The sequence below is a fragment of the Glossina fuscipes genome, unplaced genomic scaffold (assembly GCF_014805625.2).
Source record: "Glossina fuscipes isolate IAEA_lab_2018 unplaced genomic scaffold, Yale_Gfus_2 0, whole genome shotgun sequence".
NCBI lineage: Eukaryota > Metazoa > Arthropoda > Insecta > Diptera > Glossinidae > Glossina > Glossina fuscipes.
The window spans coordinates 7,948,122-7,968,455 of NW_023998414.1; the positions used below are offsets into that span (position 1 = coordinate 7,948,122).

Here is a 20,334-nt window from a genome sequence, read left to right on the forward strand (position 1 = left end):
GGCCTTACACAGGGTTACCTACCCAACGAATGTTTATTTTGCTGCAATTTACAGAAAGAACGTAATACTCTATGCTAATTTGCAAAGCCGTCGGCAAAAGTTCCCAATTTGTTCCTCTTTTACAGCACCACTGCGAAAGATGTTGTTGGTTGTTAATTTGGGGAAATAATTAACTTTATATCTGGCATTTTACAAAAATAGCAAGTATTTCTTTTATAAATTTATGTATGTATTTTGAATTACACGTCTTCTCTGCAACGAGTAATTGGTCACTTGAGGCAAACTCTTAATAAAACATTTCCCGCACACAATTGAACGTCCACTGCAACCTAAAGTGCACTCATTGTAAACACAAATAATTTTACTGCAAACAAACCCATGTATAATATTGTGTACTGTAACAGATTGTCAACATAAATAAGTTTACAGTAAACAAAAGCATATATATTATTGTATAGTGTATCGGAACAATCAATATTATCAACCCAACGTAAAGCTTGAGATATCTTGCCTACGCCTATATATTACATTTGAGAGAGGAGAGTGTTTCTCACGCCTTTTGTGCATATGTGTATTAGAAATAATCGAAACTCGAAAACGAAGCCTGGCTGACGCCATGCGTAATCAGTATCATTATTAGAATCGAAGAAAATTAAATAGTATGATTTTATTTAGTAGGAAATATTTTTGACAATATTCGACACTTTTCTAAAAATTTAAACGTTTCATTAGAGCTGCTTTGACCGCGTGAAGAAGAAAATTTGCATTTGGCAATACTTGTAAAAGTAGTCTGAAGAAGTATCTGAAATATACTCATCTCCCGGGTAAGGAGAAACACTGTTTATTACGAAACACACATAATAGGAAATTAAAGAACATGTTTAGTAAATATACTTTAAAAAAATTGGGCCGTCTTTATAGACGTGGTCGTGTAGAAAAAGTGTAACGGTATCGAGGGCTTTGCAGTATTGTTTTTTTCTTTTTTAAGATAAACTTTTGAAACAATCATTCATAAAAATTTCTTAATTATCACGTTATCAAGTTATTACTTTTCCTTACATTTTCCTTTTGATCGGTTACATTTCATTACAGGATAAGAAATGATGCCTTTCTAATTTTGTACGTAGCAAATGGGGAATCATTTCGTGCGTAAAAATATCTAAAAAACGCTCAATCAAATGATCTTTTAAAAATGTAGCAGGTAAGGTGAGGGTTAGATTGGATTTACTATTAAAATAAAAATGCCTTTTTCCCCAAATCTTTTCAAAACAATAAAAATACAAAATATATCTATCTAAGGTATATGAATTTTTGATAATTTGTCAAGAAATTTTTACTTAGGTATATGAGCACCCTTTAAATAAATCCCACTCTAATCGCTTTGAATATTGTATATTTGGCATCACTTATTCAAATGTGATTAGCATTGTTATTGTAATTTTGTCTACTTTTGAGAGCAGATTTTTTTGAATACTCTGCATCTGGCAATTAGTTTTTCAAATATTACCAGCATTGCCCTTGTAATTTTCTTCTTTCTTCGCTAGTCTCAACTTAGCAAATTATTTTAGGGGAAATGTGGTCGGAGGGGTCGGAAATGAAAGCGTAGCGCCTTGTAGAGCGATTAATTGATTTTATTCCAGCGATTCCTTCCGTTACAGGAATCATAGGACTTATTGATGCTTTATTAAAGGGGCATTTATAGATAAAATTTGATTTATACATTTTAGGATAATCAGAATTTCTAAACCTCTTAAAGTTTCAACGGCTACGTATACCTATTCTAATACCTTAGAAAGGCACAGTTTTGACAACTGATATCCATCGCATTCATATACTCACATGCAAAATTCTTTGTCTCAGTGTCCCAATATATCAGTGGCTTCATCTCTTTGTTTATTACGAAGAATGCCACGTCACCTATGGTTCATTTAGTTATTGGAATTACCGCTATACATATATTATGGGGGTTTTCAAATTCAAAATGCATTTAAGCATGTCCATTTGTACAATTGCTAAATTGGGGGGGAAGAATAAATCGCCTAAGAATTTGCAAAAAGAGTTTGAAAATGGCGTAAGCAGATCAAAGAACACGCCTATAACGCTTTGGCCAATTTAGACATCACTTAGCTTTTAGAAGAAGAAGAAGAAGAACAACAACAACAACAACATGTCTCCTGTCAACAAGTCAAATTCCTAAAATCGTTTCATCGAAGCGCAAAACAAATTCAAAAGATCGGTAGTTATTGCACCAACGGACGTGCGAATGTCTCGAAAACGCAAGGCACGCACTTAGGTCAGACCAAATATATAGCAGAAGGAAATGCAGGTTGAAATTCAGACCGCCAAAGAGTACTTCTAACTGCCGTAATACATTGAATAAATAAAAAATTCTCGTTTCGACCTGTAGAGATCCGTTTATACTAATAAAGAAAATGGAAATAAATGAAAAATTCAATAAATTTTTTTTGGTTTCTTTTTCTTCTCAGTTTTATTTATTTATATAGTTTCATCAATTCAAGGCCTAAATTGAAAAAAAAAAACTATTTTCTCATTTTTTTTTTTTTTATTTTTTATTTTTTTTGTTTACATATTGATTGATTATTCAATTAGTAAATTCAAACATATTTGCTTGTTTGCCTTGTTCTTCTTTTTTCTATATATTAGAGTTAGATTACCTTGCGTGGGCTAACTGCGCATACGAATACAAAAATCAAGTTTAATAAGTTATTGAGATAAATACTCGTTTTCTTTTCTTTTTTTTTTTTACTTCAACATTTACGAGAGAAAGAATGATCGTTTTGTGTAGGATGCTGCGGGGGCTCGTTTACCATAAACAAATATTCATTGCTTTTTTACAATGATTTTGTGTCTTTTTTCTTTTTTTTTCTCTTTTTTTTTGGCAATTTTCAAGGATATCTTATGCTTTATAATTTTATAATGTAATAATTATAAGTTTTAGTAATAAAAAGAAATATATATATATAAAAAAAAAAAAAAAAAAAAAGAAATAAAAAAATAAAAACTAATTAGTTGAAGATAAATTGCATTTGATTTTGTTACGTTTTTATTATTTCTAATAGAAAAAAAAAAAAAAAACATATAAAATTTAAACAAATATTGGAAGTTATTGAAGAAGAGAAGCTATTCTTGTTTCAATTAAAGGGGTTGGTTCTCTTTGCTTTTTATTTTTTGTTTCAATTTAAAAAATCAATAGTAGTTTGATTTTCGAAGGTAGGAGATGTTATAAAAAAATATTTCCTCTTTTTATTGTATTTACTTTCTTTTCTTTTTTTCTCTTTTAAATAAATTTGTGTGAATTTATAGGTTTTTTTTCGTTTGGATTCGTTCCATTTTTTTTGTTGTTTTTTTGTTTTTTTTATGTTTTTTTTGTTTTTTTTTTTTTGAATTCCTCTTTTCCATACTAAATTTTCTTCTTACATTCGTTAAATTTATTTTGCATTGCGTTTACAATATTTCATTTCACGAAAACTTTTGCGCGATTGGCTCTCTTGCTCGTCTTTTTCTATATATTTGAATAAATTAAAGAATCTTGGAGTTTTCCTTAATTATTTATTTTGTTATTGAATAAAATTTCTCTTTTTTTCTGTTATTTTTTTATTTCTTTAGCTTTAATAACATTTCATGTAAATTTAGTCTTTTTTTTTGCTTTCAATTCTCTTAAAAAGTAAATATCACACAAATTTTCGTTTTTTTTTTTTTTTTTTTTTATTTATTTATGTTTTAACTTTTTGTATTAAAATTTGTTTATTTTTATACTTTATAAAGTCAAATGCAATTTTTTTCTTTTTTGTAGCACTGAGTAAAATGAAACGCTTAATAAAAATATAAAAAACATTAATAAATCAATGAAAAAAATTGAAAAATTTTAAGGGCTGAATTTATTAGAATATAATTTCTTTTTTTTTTTTTTTAAAAATGATTAATTTTTTTTTTTTAATAAAATTTATTTTTTACTTTTTTTTTTTTTCTTTTATAAAAACAATTCTGTTAATGGATAACAATACATTTTATTTTATTTCGTATTAGGTTTTTTAATTCCCTTTTATTTATTTAAATATTTCTTGTTTTTAAGAAAAGTTTTCCAAATGAATTTTGATTTTATTTAATGAACACAAAATGAAAAAATATTTCAAGTTAATTATCAAACTACCGCATGACGCACTTAATTACATATCGTGGAAAAAAAAAATACACATAGAAGGCACACAACGACAATATGATTAAAAAAAAAGATAATACATAGATACACTTAAATGTCATATAGAAGTCTTCATTCATGACATGAAAGAAAATAGTTCAGTATATATATATATATATATTTATATATATATATTTATATCATATATATATATATATTTATATCGTCCATAGAAGAAAGTAACTTGGTTGTCATCTAAATTTTATACTTCTTTCGCGTATATACAAACCTAAAAATATTTGTAAATGTATCAACATCAATAACTGTCATACTAAGCAAAAATTTATCGCATGAACGAGAAGACCAAGCTTTCGCTGAATAAATTAGAATATTATTGCTTTATTATTACTCTTATGAGCCGATAGCCTGTGTTGCTAGTGCTCAATGTCTTTTTTAGTCTAAGAATTCATTTCATTAGTCTAAAATTAAAATAATAATAATAATATTACTCTTATATCATACGATAATCTCATGATACTTCCTAACGCATGGCAATTTTTTTCTACTTAACCCGAATAAATATGAATATCATTCGTTTCATTGTAATATTTAAGTGGCAAAGAAACTCGCTCGAATTATTATTAAAATTTCATGCGAGTTTTTAGTTTGAGACTATTCTTCTCTATACACCTGCCCCTTAACCGCTTCGAATGTCATTGCTTTTACGGACAATAGTTTAGAATTTTTATTTCTACATCCCGGACTTTCACTTATCTAGCGAATAGCATCTATTCATTCTTTATCACTGAATTGTGAAATTATTGTGAGCATTGACTGAAGGTGCTGTGCTCCCTTCATAAATGTTATTGGAAACATTATTATTCAAAATATGATTTTATTAGATAATCATTGAAACCGATTGCTTCCAGAATCGTTTTCCGTATCCCACAAGCAATACATAATTAGGCAATGAATGGTAAGAATGCCGGCGGATTTCGCGAATCAACCAACCCAAGAAGACCCAAATTATTGATACAGTGTCTTAGTATTTGCAGTCACTATGCATAATAAATAGACTGGGGTTGATAACGTTGATGAGTTTTTTTTTTCGTGGTACATGCGATAACAAATGAAATCGCATGCATTATGTTCGTGGTTAGATAGCAATTTATTGAATAAACGATTGCGATATGAAAAATCGAAAGCAAATATATCGCTAATAATTTATATATTTAACGAATCGAGATATAACAGACGTATTTATTTAAAATAAAGCGCCGGCGATTTGAAATAATTTTTGGTTGGAAGTATGAAATTATATCATATTGATATTAATTTTAACCTAAAATATTAATCCTAGGCTTTGTGAAAATGATACTTTTATAAAGAAAAAGAAATGTTTTAGTCTAAAAATTTTTTTCTGTTTTTTTTTTTTTATGTAAAGTAAGAAATTTAATAAACAAAAACCTTTTTTAAATAGAAGATATCAAAAAATTAAAATAATGTACACATATTGTGCGCCATTATGCTCAGTTGGCTTTTTATTCAAATGTCATTTCCTCTCAGACTATGCCGCCTTCTACATGTGCTCTATGAATTACTTACGCGAAAAAAAAAACGGGAGGAAAAAAAAAAGATTCAAGAGTAAGAGAACTTATTAAAATTAAATTTTCTGGACTTTTTTTTTTTTTTGACTGAATTGAGAAAAAAAAATGTATTTTCATATTACATCTCCAGAACAACAACATTTCTTCACTTGTGTAGGGGAACACGTGTATTTACAGAATCCTGTCTACTTATTGTTTTTTTTTTTCAATTTAAAAGAAATGAACAAATACATAATGTAATTTTTTGGTTATGTATTAAAAAGGTTGCTTTCACCATTTTTATTAAAGCAAGTGTTGTTTTCTTCTTTTTTTTTTTTTTTTGTTTAATAAATATCTGAAGAAAGTATTTCTTGTTTTATCCTCTTGCTTTTTTTTTTATATCTATTTATGTAGATTCAAAGAAAATTGAAATGAAAAAAAAAAAAAAAAACCTTAACACAAAAAATGTAGTATTTGGAGAGAGAATGTGCCTCATTTCATCCATAAAAAAAAAATTTTTTTTAATAAAAATTTTAAATAAGTGGAAAATGTTTATATATAATTTTTAAGTCTATATCACATTACATGTATTTTTCCGTATTTATTGTTTTTTTTTTCTTTAGTTGTATAATAAATGCAAAAATATTGTTTTCTTAGTTTGCTTTCGCATTTTTTTTAACTTTTTCTCTTTTTTTTTTTTTTAAAGTTAAAGTTAATACTCACAGCATACGTTTTAAAGAATTTAAAAAGAAAAAAAATTAAATTATTTTAATATAAAAACAAAAAACGAGATCCTTGTTTATTTATTGGGTACCGCGTATAAGTTGATGAATTAGTAAAAAAAAAAGAAAAAAAAAAAATAGTTATTTAACAAAAATATGATCCATTAATTATAATTACTTTCAAGTTTAAATAAAATTTTAATAACGTTTTCGTTTTTTGTTTCTCCAAGTTTTGTTTTCTTTCTAATCACGTTCGATGTTAGTATAATAATTTTGCATATGCTTGGAAATGTTTAAAAATTTCTTAAACTTGGCTCGAAAATTTTCAAGTTCTCTTTTTTTGCTCTCTTCTTTTTTTGTATTTATGCTTTAAAAAAAAAAAAGAAAAAAAAATCTTACATTGCATTTGTTAATACATCATCACATTTCTTTATGTATTTGTATATACATGTATATGTGTATATATATGAATTTCTCATTTTATATATAAATATTAAATTGGAATTTATGTTAGTTTTTTCACTTTGTAAAACAATAATGAAAACAAAAAATATTTGTAGTAATTCTTGTTTGTAATATAAAAATATTAAAAAAAATGTTGATAACTATGAACATTTCATTTCAATAAATATTTGTCTTCCTTTCATTAAAGTCTGCATTCTAAGGGTTGTTGTTTTCCTGCTTTAGTTAATTAAAATTGTTTTGTTACAGAAAGTGAAAACAAAATTTCATTTGTACAAAAAGAAGAGTGTTTCACTTTTCCTTTCCTTTTCTCTTTTTTTTTTTTTTTTTTTTTTTTTTTTTTAAATTTAATTAATTTTGTAAGAATTAATAAGAACTGCGAAAGGACTAGCATGGTGGTATGCAAATTGAAAAAAAAAGTTACTATTTTTTTTTTTTTTAAATTTTCAAAAATTTAATTTTTTTAGTTTAAAAAAAAAAAAAAAAAAAAAAAAAAATTATAAGAATAATAATGCATTTTATTCGAATTCTAAATATTCGATTCTTGATTACTACTTTATCGGCAATAAAATTTTTTAGAATATACGACTTTTTTTTTTTCTTAAGCTGGCTCTATCTGTCTGTCTGTCCTTCTAATCTTTCTCTTTCGAAATAAGTTCATTCTAATTTGCATTAAACACGAAAATATGTTTGCAGATGTACATGCGATATATACGACAAATGCGAGAAAAAAAGCGTGTAAATTATTGCATGAGATAAATAATCAGATTTCAATCAATAATTAATTTGCTGTTATATGGTTGTTTTTAAACAGCTTTTGAACCGAATATCTTACACTTTTTATGTGATTCATACATTTCGCTTGCAAATCTGCTTTTTGAGTTTCTGTGCAATCAATAAGAACAATAATATAACGCATGTTAAAAAGGACGCGTAAAATTTAGAAGTTAAGTGCTTTTTACATATCCTTTACACCGGTAAATTAGTTGTTAGAGCTTGAACATAGACCGTGTATAGAGCAACCTTGATTGATTATAAGAAACTAATTTTATAAAAAAAATCCTTTTCTTGCTATATATTATGATCTACAATTCAAATAGCAGCTGACGCTACTAAGATATACATTAAGATGGAAACTTTTATCGTCATTTTCAAGGTTGAAAAAATTCCAACGTTTCGGAAATTGTGGTAATTATAAAGTTAATTTTTTTGCGGTTAAAATGCAATGTGAATATTGATATTAATAACAATATACTTTAACCGAAAAGTGTACTTTTAATCAATTTCTTGCCGTCAATTAAGCTTTTGCCTAATTAGAGATATTATCCTAATAGTACATCAGTCGTTAATGTTAGATAGTAATAATTACTTACTTTGCCCTTGATTATAAGAAACTTACATTAATAATTGGGGCAAAAAAAAGGTAATGGAGCAGGAAACTGTTTAAATTTAAAAGCTTACGATTTTCTTCTTGTGCTACTCTGCCTCGCTTTTGATCTTAATTTTAATACATACACACACACAAAAAAAAAAAAAAAAAAAAAAAAAAAAAAAAAATACATTGAAAAAGGAAGAAAGAAAAAGGAAAAAAACTAACCCTTCCAAAAACATAAACAAAAAATCTTATACCATTTGTATATGGATGAATGTGGCGCATTTTTATATTTAATTGTTGTTCTTGTTGTTGTTGTTTGTTTGCTTGTTTTCTTTTTTAAGTGTTCATTCGTAAATTCGTTATCGGTTGTTTGTATTATATTTCATTTTCTTCTCTTTTCATTCCATTTCATGTATGCATTCTATACATTCTATACGTATTAGATTTTTATTTCGAGTTTTTCTTGTTTTTTTTTTTTGTTTTTTTTTGTTTTTTTTTCTTTTGAATAAAAACACAAAACATGGCATTGGCGGCGACTTTGGCAACTTAACACATTATTTTAAAAATTATTTGTATTTTTTTTTTTTATTTTGCTTTTTCTACAGAATTTTTTTTTTAATCGAATGCGCATTTTTATTTTTCATTTTTTTTTTCTTTTCCTTCAAATTTCTACTGTTTGAGAAGAGTGTCACATTAAACAGAATTATGAAAAAGAAAAAAAAAAAGAAATATTGAAATATTTATTACAATAAAACAATCCGTACGTATGTTTTATTTTACAAACAAAAATGTATTGCGTTTTCCTTTCAATTACGTTTTTCCGTCTTTTATTTATTCTTTTTTTCATTTTTATTTTTTTCTTTTTGCTTTGCTATTTTGTTACTCATTGTAAAAAAATAAAAAAATTTCATCGTTTTCCTATTAATTCATTTTTTAAAAATATCGATACAAATCTTAATTTCGCGTTTCTTGCGAAATGATTTGTTTTGCGTTTTCTTACAAAAAATAAAAAGTAACCATATAAGATTTTCTGTGGAAAAAAAAAACAAAAAAAAAAATGAAATAAAAATTCAAAAAACTTAAGCAACAAATTTAATGATATAATTAATTCATAGTATACAAAATATAATTTAAAATCTTTTTAAATAAAGAAATTTACCGTTGATTTGTAGTAAAAAGTAAGTAAAATAGGGAGAAAAAAAAAATATTAAAAAGCAAATGTTTTAAAGTGTTTACAAATAGTTTTAGATATGAATTAAATATTATTATTACTATTGTTATAATTATTAGCATTAGAGAATTTTGCTTAAAAACGGGTATTCATTCGGAGCGTATGGGGAGGATGGAATTTTCAATGAATTTTCCCTCTCAATGTCTCCGAAAGAAACTTAGCTTGCCTAACCGAGAGTTGGTTTATAAAACAAACTTCAAAAACAATTTATGTAATTTATTCATAGTTTTATTTTGTGAGAAGAATGGGAGATGAGTGCGGCGATGGCGGTGGCGGTGGTGGTGGTGGTGGTTGTGGTGGCGATAGCGATGGTGGTGGTGTGAGAGAAGAGGATTGAAGAAGGTGTAGAAAGAAAGACAGAGTTAATTGGCAATGTTGTTGAATTTATATTCTGTCTTTTTATTCTTTTTTTTGTTTTTTTTTTTTGTTTTTTATTTCGTTCTTTTTTTTTGTTGTTTTTTTTTTAAATCATCATATTACATGAGAAATACTTGATGCCTTGCATCCCTGGGGGTTAGAAAATCCTGCAGAGCTTTCAAAAGACTTTTTCTTTGTTTTTCGTATTTTTCAATTTCATTTACAATTTTTTTTTTTATACGGTTGTTTTTATAAATGTTGTTCTTTTTAGAGAAAAAGAAATCACTTTTTTCAAGTTTTTTTGTTTATTTGAATATAGTATATTATGGTCGTGATTAATATAATTTGTTTTGTTTTCCTTGTTTTTAATTGTTTAATCAATTGTTAATAATTTTGTAATATTTAAATGTCTTAAGTGAAAAAAGGTGTTGAAAGATTAATAAAAGATGATTTTTTTTTTTTTACTATTAAATATATATATATACATATATATATGTGTGTGTGTATATATACATATATATATATACTTATAGATGTATATAAGCATATATACATATATATATATGTATATACATATATACACATATACGTATATACATGTATTTATGTATATATATATACATATATATATATATATATATATAATATATGAATATATATATGAATAGGTAATATTGTTGTTTGTATAAACCACTTACTGTTGAATCAATTCAGCGCCTGGTGTTGTAGCATTTGTGGCAGGTACCACTCCAGGAGCAGCAGCAAATTGATGGGGATGAGCATAATACGCTGTAGGTGGACCGTATTGTCCAGTAGCATAAGGATTGCCGGCAGCTGCTGCCAACATGCCGCTGGCATCGTACATATATGTGGCTGCCGCACCGGGTGCTGGTGGCGACTGAGCAGGTGCTGCATAGAGGGCAGCAGGTGGTGTGGATACGTTGCTTGGATATTCGGTTGTGCCGCCCACCTGGCCACCAGCCGCAGCTACTGCGGCCGCTATATTCGCGGCTACATTCATTTGTTGTTGTTGCTGTTGGGCGGCAACTACGGCCGCCGCAGCTGCCATACCGTTTATGTCATTATTAACAACATTTTGATCCATGACATCCGATTGCTGTCCACTTTGTGGCTTGTTGCCATAATGATTTTGCTGCTGCTGTTGCGTGGGTTGAAATTCACGCTTTTGATACTGCTGATAGCGTGGCGTATTTCCATTAGGAGGCATATATTGACCACGTGGACGATATTGTTGAGGTGCAGTCATATAACCTCCCTGTTGATTATAGGGTTGCATATGTGGATGTGGTACAAAGCTACCCATCATTGGACGCAGTCCAGTATTAGCATTAGTAAAAGTGTTTCTTGGACGATATTGGCGATTGCCGACATTTACATCTTGCCCAGCGTTACTACGATTATTATTCCAATTGCCGACACCAGCCTTTGGTCCAGTGCCATTATTTTGTGGCTGCTGTCCCTGATACATATTAGTGCCGTTATATTGTTGCTGATAAGTCGACTTGGTTGTGTATGCATTACCACCAATTGGATTTGCTTGATAATTTAAGGGATTATTGCGTTGCTGTTGCTGTTGCGTTCCTACGTTGTTGCTTCCAGCGCAACCAGTGTTAGTCATTTGCTGTTGCCAACGTTTATTATTATTACGATTATTACCGTTGCCACTGTTCATTGAACCAGCCATAAGCATGAGAGCCGGACATGGTTGTTGCCCGGCTTCTTCTAAGACAGAGACTAATTCTCTTGCTTGTTTAGAATTTTCATTCGTAAAAAATGTATAGGCCGTGCCTAATTGTTGACAACGTCCAGTACGGCCAATACGGTGAACATAATTCTCCGATGAGTTGGGATAATCATAATTGATGACATATTGCAAATCTTCAACATCCAAACCGCGTGAAGCCACATCGGTAGCTATCAATATATTGGACTTACCGTTACGAAAATCTTTCAATACTGAATCACGTTCAGCTTGAGATTTATCACCATGTATAGAAGTAGCGGTATAGCCTTCATTACGTATAATTTGCAAGATCTCCTCGACCTTCAAAAAACAAATGAAGATATTTATATAAAAACCACAAGAAAAGAGTAATAAGTAAATTTTAATTACCTTGATTTTAGTTTCCACAAATATAATAATTTTGTTAGCATTGTTAGCAGCATTATTAGTAGTGGTAAGAATTTCCTTTAACAACTTTACAATTAGTTGCGGTTTTTCATTCTCCTGGCAAACTTTCACAATCTGCCGTATGTTATGATTTGCGGACAAATTCATTGAACCGATATTAATTTGAATGTAGTCGTTTAGAAAATCTCCTGCAAGAGTTTGTACTTCTTTGGGCCAAGTAGCAGACCACATGACGACTTGACGATCGGGACGTATTTGTTCAATAATTTTACGAATTTGAGGTTCAAAACCCATATCCAACATCCGATCTGCTTCATCTAAAACCAAATAAGTGCAACGTTGCAAATTTGTGGTACGATTCTCAAGGAAATCAATCAATCGTCCGGGAGTAGCAATTATCACTTCAACACCACGCTCCAAATCACGAGCTTGAGGTATTTTCGAGGAGCCTCCGAAAATGCAAGTATGACGAATTTCCGGTTGACTTAAATGGCCAAAATCGCGCACTACGGACTGAATTTGTTGAGCCAATTCACGTGTTGGAGCTAGAACAAGGGCAATAGGGCCATCACCGCGGGCCAATGGTGGTTGGTTAGCGATATGTACCATAGCTGGTAACATATACGCCAAAGTCTTGCCAGATCCGGTTTGAGCGATGCCCACCAAATCCCGCCCAGATAAAGCAATAGGCCAACCTTGAGCCTGTATGGCGGTGGGTTGAGTAAATCCTTGACGCTTCATTTCCTCAATAGTATGCTCAGGCAGCGAACATTCCTCAAAGGAAGCTATGGGATGTGGTATATCATTGCCTGATACGGTAATTTGCAATTCATTGCGAAGTTCTGCAACAGCCTGCTCGCTTATGTTTAAAGTGTTTGGATGAGGAGCATAAAAATTTTTTTTAAACGGTGGCAATTCTTCCCATTCAGGCTTGGCAAGGGTGCGTCCTGGATTTTTTGCTTTTTCACGTTGCAAGGATGCACGCTCCTCTTTGCTGAGAGAACCTAAGCTAATTTGCGGCTTATTAAAGAGATTACTAGTAGTCTGGTAATTACCACCATTAACACCACCAACAATTCCATTTATGGGTTTTTGATGACGTGGTATAAAGTTGGGATTTTTGCCGCGCGGTTGAAATCCTCCAGAAGCGTTACCGTAATACTGAGGAGTTCCACTAACCATCATGGGATTAAAATTATTACCGCGATAACCGCCGTAATTGCCATTCTGTGAAGTGCTTCCTCCGTAAGCGGCGTTACCATTAGTGGCACCAGCGTAATTAGACGTGCGCTGATAGTGAGGTCGCTCTTGACGAGGGCCTCCGTTAGCATTCAGACCGCTATAATTAGGATTAGCACCAGCAGTAGCTGGCATACTTGCCGGGTAGCCATTAGCGTACATAATCAATTACTAGTCAATTAGCGATTAAAAATGTATATAATTCAAAGATATATATATATATATATGCAAGTTTACTCCGTAGTTATTCTGCAAATTTTTGTGGAAATAAAAGAAAAAAAGCATGTCAAAAGGTATGCTAGATACTATTATTATATTGTCTACGGTATGGCAACACCTTCCATATACGCAATCGTCAAAAATCGATATTTTCACGACTGGTACATAGAAACCCGAACGAAACACATTTTCACAATTCAAAAAAATGGATGAAAATTTTTTACGACTATGTGAAAAAATCAATAGTAACACTTACCAAACTTTCTAATAAATCTTTGCTTCTTTTTTTGTTTTTTATTAATCGAAAGATCTTTCGAAGCCTTTTTAATTGCTATTTATTTTCAGTTTTTTTTTTTTTTTTTTTTATTAGGATTACAATAGTTTTCGTATTATAAACCACTTCTAGCCAAAGCCGCCGCCTCGCTTTCTTTTTTATGCAAAAATTGCTATGTATTTTTAAATGCTTTTATACGTAGTGAAGAAAAATGAGTTGTAACTTTTTTCACTTACGTTTAGTTTCTTTTTTTCTTGCAGTTTAAGAAAAAAGTAATTGAATTTTACGTTTTTCGTTTATCTATCAAGTGATGACGGATGCTACAATTATTTCTATTTAATTTTTAAATAAATTAATCTTTTAATACTAATTTATTTAATTTTTTTTTTCTAACAATAAAAAATAATTTGCAGCAAAAAGCGAGGAACGACGTTGGCTTAACGAAAAGCCAAACCAAACTGAAATAAAATGGCCGTCTTTTTTATCGAAAATTAGGAAAGCATTACCCAGTGTTGGGTAACGTTTGTACCAAAAACTAAGCGCCACAGAATTACCAACTTTATATTTTTATCGTTTGACAAAGAATAGTCGACTATATCAATTTCCTTTTTGGTGTAATAAAGGACTCTCCCTTTGGATAAATTTCAAATGTAGATGAAATGTATTGGAAATCAGGTAACTGAGTAAATTAATTTTTTTTCAATCAATTTGCTCGTTTCTTTGATCGAACTCTACAATTGTCATTGTTAAAGCAAACATATACCGCCATGCTGCGAATGCTTCCATAAGCACTGTTAGAAAGCTGACCTAATTCTTTCCGCTTTTCGGCAAATCGCGTTTCTAGAACTAGATGCGGGTAGTTTAAGATGATTGATGCAGTTATATAAAGGTTCTATAAGCAAGCTTAGAATTCATTGTTTGTCATTCCATTAAAGGAAAAGAAATTTTCTTTTTTAGTATTAATTGCATCAAATTGAAATGAAAAAGAATGTTTGCGCATATATTACTGCCTGACCTTATATAAAAAAAAAAAAAACAAACAAAAAAAAAATTGCACATACAGCAAATGGAATTTCTATTGACACTTACGGCATCTTTATTCTGTCTATGTATATGTATGCAGATACTTGTCTAAACGCTGTAAATGCTCTTGCGTAACAAATGTACATAAATATAAAGATTATATATATATAAACGTCCTGTTAGAATTTCTTTTTAGTTTTATCTTCTTTTCGATGACAAAATATGTTTGTATGTTTATTAAGTCTAATCAAAGAATAATCTTTCCGTTTTTCTTCGTTTCCTATATTGTATAATGGATTTGAAGTTAAAAAAGGAAAGAAAAGCCACAATATGCTTTATTTTATTATAAACGGTTGATTTTGTTGTTAAATTTCCAAATTGTTTGTTTGTATAGAATTTCAAGAGAGAGAATTTGAGAGAATTTGGAAGAAATTGGGGACTTTTGCCGACGGCTTTGCAAATTAACAAAAATTCTTTCTGTAAATAGCAGAAAATTTAGCTACTGTTTTGTTTAATTTGGTAATAAAAAAAAATATTAGGGCGGTCTACTTTTAGGCTAACTTGTAAAATTAAATAAGTTTAATTCGCGTATTTTCCAAAACACTATAAAAAGATTAGGTGAGAGGGTTGCAGTAGACGAAAAGGCAAGTTTTGCAGTTGTTAGTGTTCATTTTACTTTTAATCTTAGCATTTGTTTTTTTGATCTGAACAAATAATAACGATAATAATCACAATAATATAGTCGCGGGAAGGGACTCTCGAAGTAATATGTAGAATGCCTATGGCGAAAAGCGCATAATATCCTTACTCGCCGATCAGGCTTTGAAATTGAAGTTGAACGCATTGAAAGCAGCGAACACGAACATGGAAATTTTCAGGAATATCGAACTTGAAAAGTTGCTCAACTTTGTATTTCGCCGCCTTTGGCAAATATGTCTAATAAATTAAGTAAAGAAATTATATTCGGTCTTGACCGAATATTTTATACTCATCATCGTTATTCTAAACGGGACAAAAAAGTAAACGAACTAAATTTTCATGCTCTATAACATGGAATGGGTGCGGGAATTTTTTTTAGTGCACAGGCTCGTCCGTAGTCGTTTGGATCGCTTCCAAAAATTTTTCTGAGAATAATAAATTGTGTTTCAAATTTTTTCAACTTTCGTTGTAGGTAGAAATACCTACAAAGGCCGGGTTATGGTCAAATCGATTCAAGGATGTTATTTTACCAATTTTCGGATGTATCGAAAATGTAATGATATAAGAAAATGTTCTACAAATGTATTACAGACTAAAAGAGCGGTATCACATCTTTACCGTATGACAAATCACAGATGCAAGTTATGTTATATTTTTATTATCGATAACAAGAGTTATCAACATGCGTTGTTAATCGTCTCTGAGAAAATTTATGTCATCTAAAAGAAAAATTCTCTCCACACGGAAAAAAGAAACTAAACATATTCAATAAATACTATTATTATAGTGTCTATTTTTTTTTTAAAACTAATATAGTCATTAAGAAGGAATATCAATCACCCACCAAAGTTAGTAAATTGGAAAAAAAGGCATTTTGTGAAAGGCGAACATATATATAGTTTTAACTACTTGAAAAATGGTCAAACTATTCGCTTTGAGTATTTTTTACAAAAGTCCAACAGAGGCACGGTTATTAAAGTCGACTTATGACTTACAATCTTTTTCATTTTTTCAAAGGAGCACTGTAGAAGAATTTATGACGTGAGTTTTTGCTGATTAGATTTGATAAGAAAATTATAATTTGAAGTAACTTTTTTTTTCTTTAAAAGATTTGCTTCGAAAACCATAGTGGAACGTACTCAATTGGCCATGCGCCAATCGGTAAAGCAAGAAGCTTATATGTGTCATGTTTATGTGAGGTCGGATAATTTGGCTGGTGTCATAATAGCAGATCACGAATATCCGCAACGTGTAGCACATACATTAATTACAAAAATTTTAGATGAATTTACAGCTAAAATTTCTTCAGACGTTTGGGAAACTGCTACGGAAAATTCCATTGACTTCCCAGTATTACCAGCTTACTTAGCGCGTTATCAGGATCCTAAAGAAGCAGATGCTTTAACAAAAATGCAAAATGATTTGGATGAAACAAAAATAATCTTAAAAAATACAATTGAAGCAGTTTTAGAGAGAGGTGAAAAACTTGACGATATGGTTATTAAGTCCGAAAATCTGTCAATACAAAGTAAGGCTTTTTATAAAACGGCAAAGAAGACCAACTCATGTTGTAGTTTTAGTTAAATATCCAGCAGAATATATAAAAAGAAAATCACAAATAGTAAAAAACCGATTTGTACGCTTCGGATGTTTTTTTTTCTTTTTTTTTTTTTTGTTAAAACAAAAAAAATACTATAATTTTAAGTTTATAAACCATATAGAATTGGTATAGAAATGATCAATTTTAACTTGTAGTTAATCATTTTTCTCCTTCAACTTTCAAATTAATCCATTCCAGTTTTTCTTCATTTCCAGAGAAATTTTTGTACATCGAAAATTATTGTACATAATGTCAGCATAAATTAATAAACATACATTTGTTTAAAAAAATATTTATGTATTTACTACTGCCTAAATATACATAAATATAAATTTATGTGATTCTTCGGCAAAAACAATAAAATTTATATGGGTACTTTATTAACTGTGTCTGATGAACTATAAACTGAAAGAATGTATTTATTGAATATTTTTAATTGTTTTTATTTATATACATACCAATAAACATGGAGAAATGGAACGTTTATAAAATATCTTACGAACGATTTTAAACATGTACTCATAACATAAAATAAAGTTCAATTTGACAAAACAGATAGTTAGTTAGTTTTTGCTTTGTAAGATAGGGCAAGCATGCATCCAAGCAATTATATTTTTTACTTTTTTTACTAACCGTATATAATACTATATTATATCCGCTGATTAACTACAGCTATCTTTTCGAACAGTGACTACGTATTTAAAAGAAAAGAAAAATTGACTTTTTATTTGTTTCGTTTTTATTGAGAGGGGGCGAGTGTATGTTATGTGAAATCTTTGCAGCGCATTCGGATCCCAAGACCAAGAGTCAGGCAGAGATCAGCTTAACGGGACCTCGAAAGGATTTCATACTTCTTGTGTGGCAGATGCATCATCATGCTTTTAACATTATAAAATGTAATTGACTACAATTTTGAGGTATCTTTTTATCGTACATTGACGTATGTATTTCTGTACACGTAAAGAACTTAATTCTGTGGTAGATAAGTCGAAAAGCTAATAGGAAATTTAATCATTCCTAATTTTCTTCCTAAAAAATCAGGTTCTGTACAAAATACCTAGACTAAAAGATTGCCGGGACCTCCTCATTCAATATTGCCATTAACGAACTTGAAGCACAGTCTAGGACATTACTTGAAAATTATAGACGCAATTTTTCCACAATGGACAAACACCAATGCAATATCTCGAGGTTGACACGGAAATCTGCATAAAACCTATTAAATGTATGCGTATGCAAATATATTATACTAAATAGACATTAGCTATTCCTAGAATATAATTTTTTTGATTACGAAAAATTGGGGCATTTGACGAACATAGAATGTAGAAATCTTCAATATAAGTTCATATAAATGATGAAAACGAATTATATGCGTTTATTTTTTGTACATATGCATGTATGGCCTATAAAAAATGAATCCCTCACCAAAGCCCTTAATCTTGCTTCATAACCGACGTCGTAATTATGAAAAAAAAAACTAAATAAGAAAAAATATACAAGGCTGCTTATAAAAAGTATGTTTCGTCTTTAAGCAAGTGCATTCATCATTCCTAATACTCTCTGTGGTTGGTTCTAATACTTTCGCTAATCGTTATCGCTACTTTTGGTGGTTGTTTTTTGTACACGTACAGCTGTATGTACATCAAAAAATAGAGAAGTATATTTGGTTTAGCTTTGATCCAATATATAGTCATGTAAAGAAATCCTTATCAGAATTTTTTCCCATACAAATATTACGAACGGAAGAATGCATAGCACAAATGGACTCTGAAAGAGTCCCCAAGACACGCAATGAGTTCTATTTTAAACATAAAATTGTGATTTGATCGTTTCTAACTCACACTGCGTATATGGAGAATTTTTTCCTTATCCCTTTGACTTAAAAAAGTAAGTTGAAATTTGAAAACTATTTCAGTATTTTAAATATACTACATAAATGTTAAAACTTTTTTAAAATTTATTTAATATCGTTTTGTCTTTCTCAAATAGGAAGAATGCTAAATTGTCCATGATAGCAATAGAAACGATTACAGAGTTGCATGAAAATGAGGGAAAAATTACCCAACCCTGATAAACATAACTAATTACAATTAAAACATTGTTTTCTTTTATATTGTATTAAAATTGGCAATTTGCGCTTTGACAGGAAGTAATACGAATAAATTCTGCTTGAACGAAGATGATTCCGAAAGAACTGCCAAATGGTGTGAATTTTAATATAAAATAGATGTGTATAATGGAAAGATTCATAAGCAAACATGAGTTTGAGGTAAAATAGATATACATAATAGCAAAATTCATAAGCAAACATGAGTTTAGAGCTAAAATTCGCTTTGGACGCATATCTATTGAAGGAAAAATAGATACGTTCTTGAATAAATTCCAGGTCTTGATATAAGCCTTTGTTAGTTATAATAGTGTTGAAATCCCCGACGTCCACGGGATAATATGTTGTAGAAGCTATTATCGTGGCAATTACTCTTCTCGTTATGAATGCATTTCATAGAAACTTAAATGAGTACTTTTAGGCAACGATCAGTGCATTGTAAGAGTTTGCCAGCCATGCAAAATTTATTAATTAATTTTATCTTTACATGAAGCTAAATGACATGTCGGTCACAGTATATAGATGATTTACTTGGTTATACTAATCACATAAAAGGCTGCAGCTGTTAGCTAACTCTTTCGGAGGATGACTATTTATCGGTTTACTTGAGGATGAAACTTCATGACAATATAAATATGAAACTCATGTTGGCGCTACAGATCTCAAGTTCTTTCATCTTCAAACTATTTTCGCACCTCTTGCATCCACCGTATTATGGCCACTAAATGCAATCGAATGATTGCTGCCATAGGCGATAGTTCACTTTTTTAAACTGCAAAGCAGGAAAACAGTATTCAGTGGCTTAGTCCAGTTAATCTCAAAAAAGAAATGCATTTTCTCTATCCTTACAATATAGACTTTTCTAGATAAACCAGAAGGAACGTTCCATTCAGCTAGATAAACGCATGCGTAGTTAATGTGCTGCGCCGAAATGCTTGCAAAAATTTAGCATTGCTCTTAATCAAGGTAGGATTTCACTGAATTTATTCGTTTATTTTGAAAGCAAATCACGCTTAGGATCTTAGAAGTCATTTTAACACTTCATACTCTAACTGCATTATATTCAGAATTAATATCCTGTGTAAGAAATTTATTTGGTACTAAAATTATTCTAGCACCGTGAAGC

The 20,334-nt window shown here is 29.8% G+C and overlaps 2 protein-coding genes across 2 annotated transcripts; one reads left to right on the top strand and one right to left on the bottom strand.

Annotated features, from left to right (window-relative positions):
* Window positions 1–10,505: 10,505 nt before the first annotated feature.
* Window positions 10,506–13,793, bottom strand: LOC119633423 (ATP-dependent RNA helicase dbp2). The gene is made up of 3 exons (XM_038026975.1): window positions 13,759–13,793; window positions 12,027–13,532; window positions 10,506–11,957 (listed from the first exon to the last, which is right to left on the bottom strand). Exons 2-3 carry the CDS (start codon window positions 13,443–13,445, stop codon window positions 10,587–10,589), a joined length of 2,790 nt encoding a protein of 929 aa, XP_037882903.1. The 5' UTR covers window positions 13,446–13,532; window positions 13,759–13,793; the 3' UTR covers window positions 10,506–10,586.
* Window positions 13,794–16,241: 2,448 nt separating this feature from the next.
* LOC119641296 (synaptobrevin homolog YKT6) lies at window positions 16,242–17,362 on the top strand. The gene is made up of 2 exons (XM_038039894.1): window positions 16,242–16,539; window positions 16,608–17,362. The coding sequence occupies exons 1-2, from the start codon at window positions 16,415–16,417 to the stop codon at window positions 17,080–17,082; spliced, it is 600 nt and encodes a 199-aa protein (XP_037895822.1). The 5' UTR covers window positions 16,242–16,414; the 3' UTR covers window positions 17,083–17,362.
* The last annotated feature ends 2,972 nt before the right edge of the window (window positions 17,363–20,334 follow it).

Excerpts from the sequence above, each read along its gene's own strand:
- LOC119633423 (XM_038026975.1), bottom strand. The coding sequence starts at position 13,445 with ATGTACGCTAATGGCTACCCGGCAAGTATGCCAGCTACTGCTGGTGCT. Across the intron at positions 11,958-12,026 it reads TTGTGGAAACTAAAATCAAG|GTCGAGGAGATCTTGCAAAT; the intron begins GTAATTAAAATT and ends TGTTTTTTGAAG.
- LOC119641296 (XM_038039894.1), top strand. The coding sequence starts at position 16,415 with ATGGTCAAACTATTCGCTTTGAGTATTTTTTACAAAAGTCCAACAGAG. Across the intron at positions 16,540-16,607 it reads ACTGTAGAAGAATTTATGAC|ATTTGCTTCGAAAACCATAG; the intron begins GTGAGTTTTTGC and ends TTTCTTTAAAAG.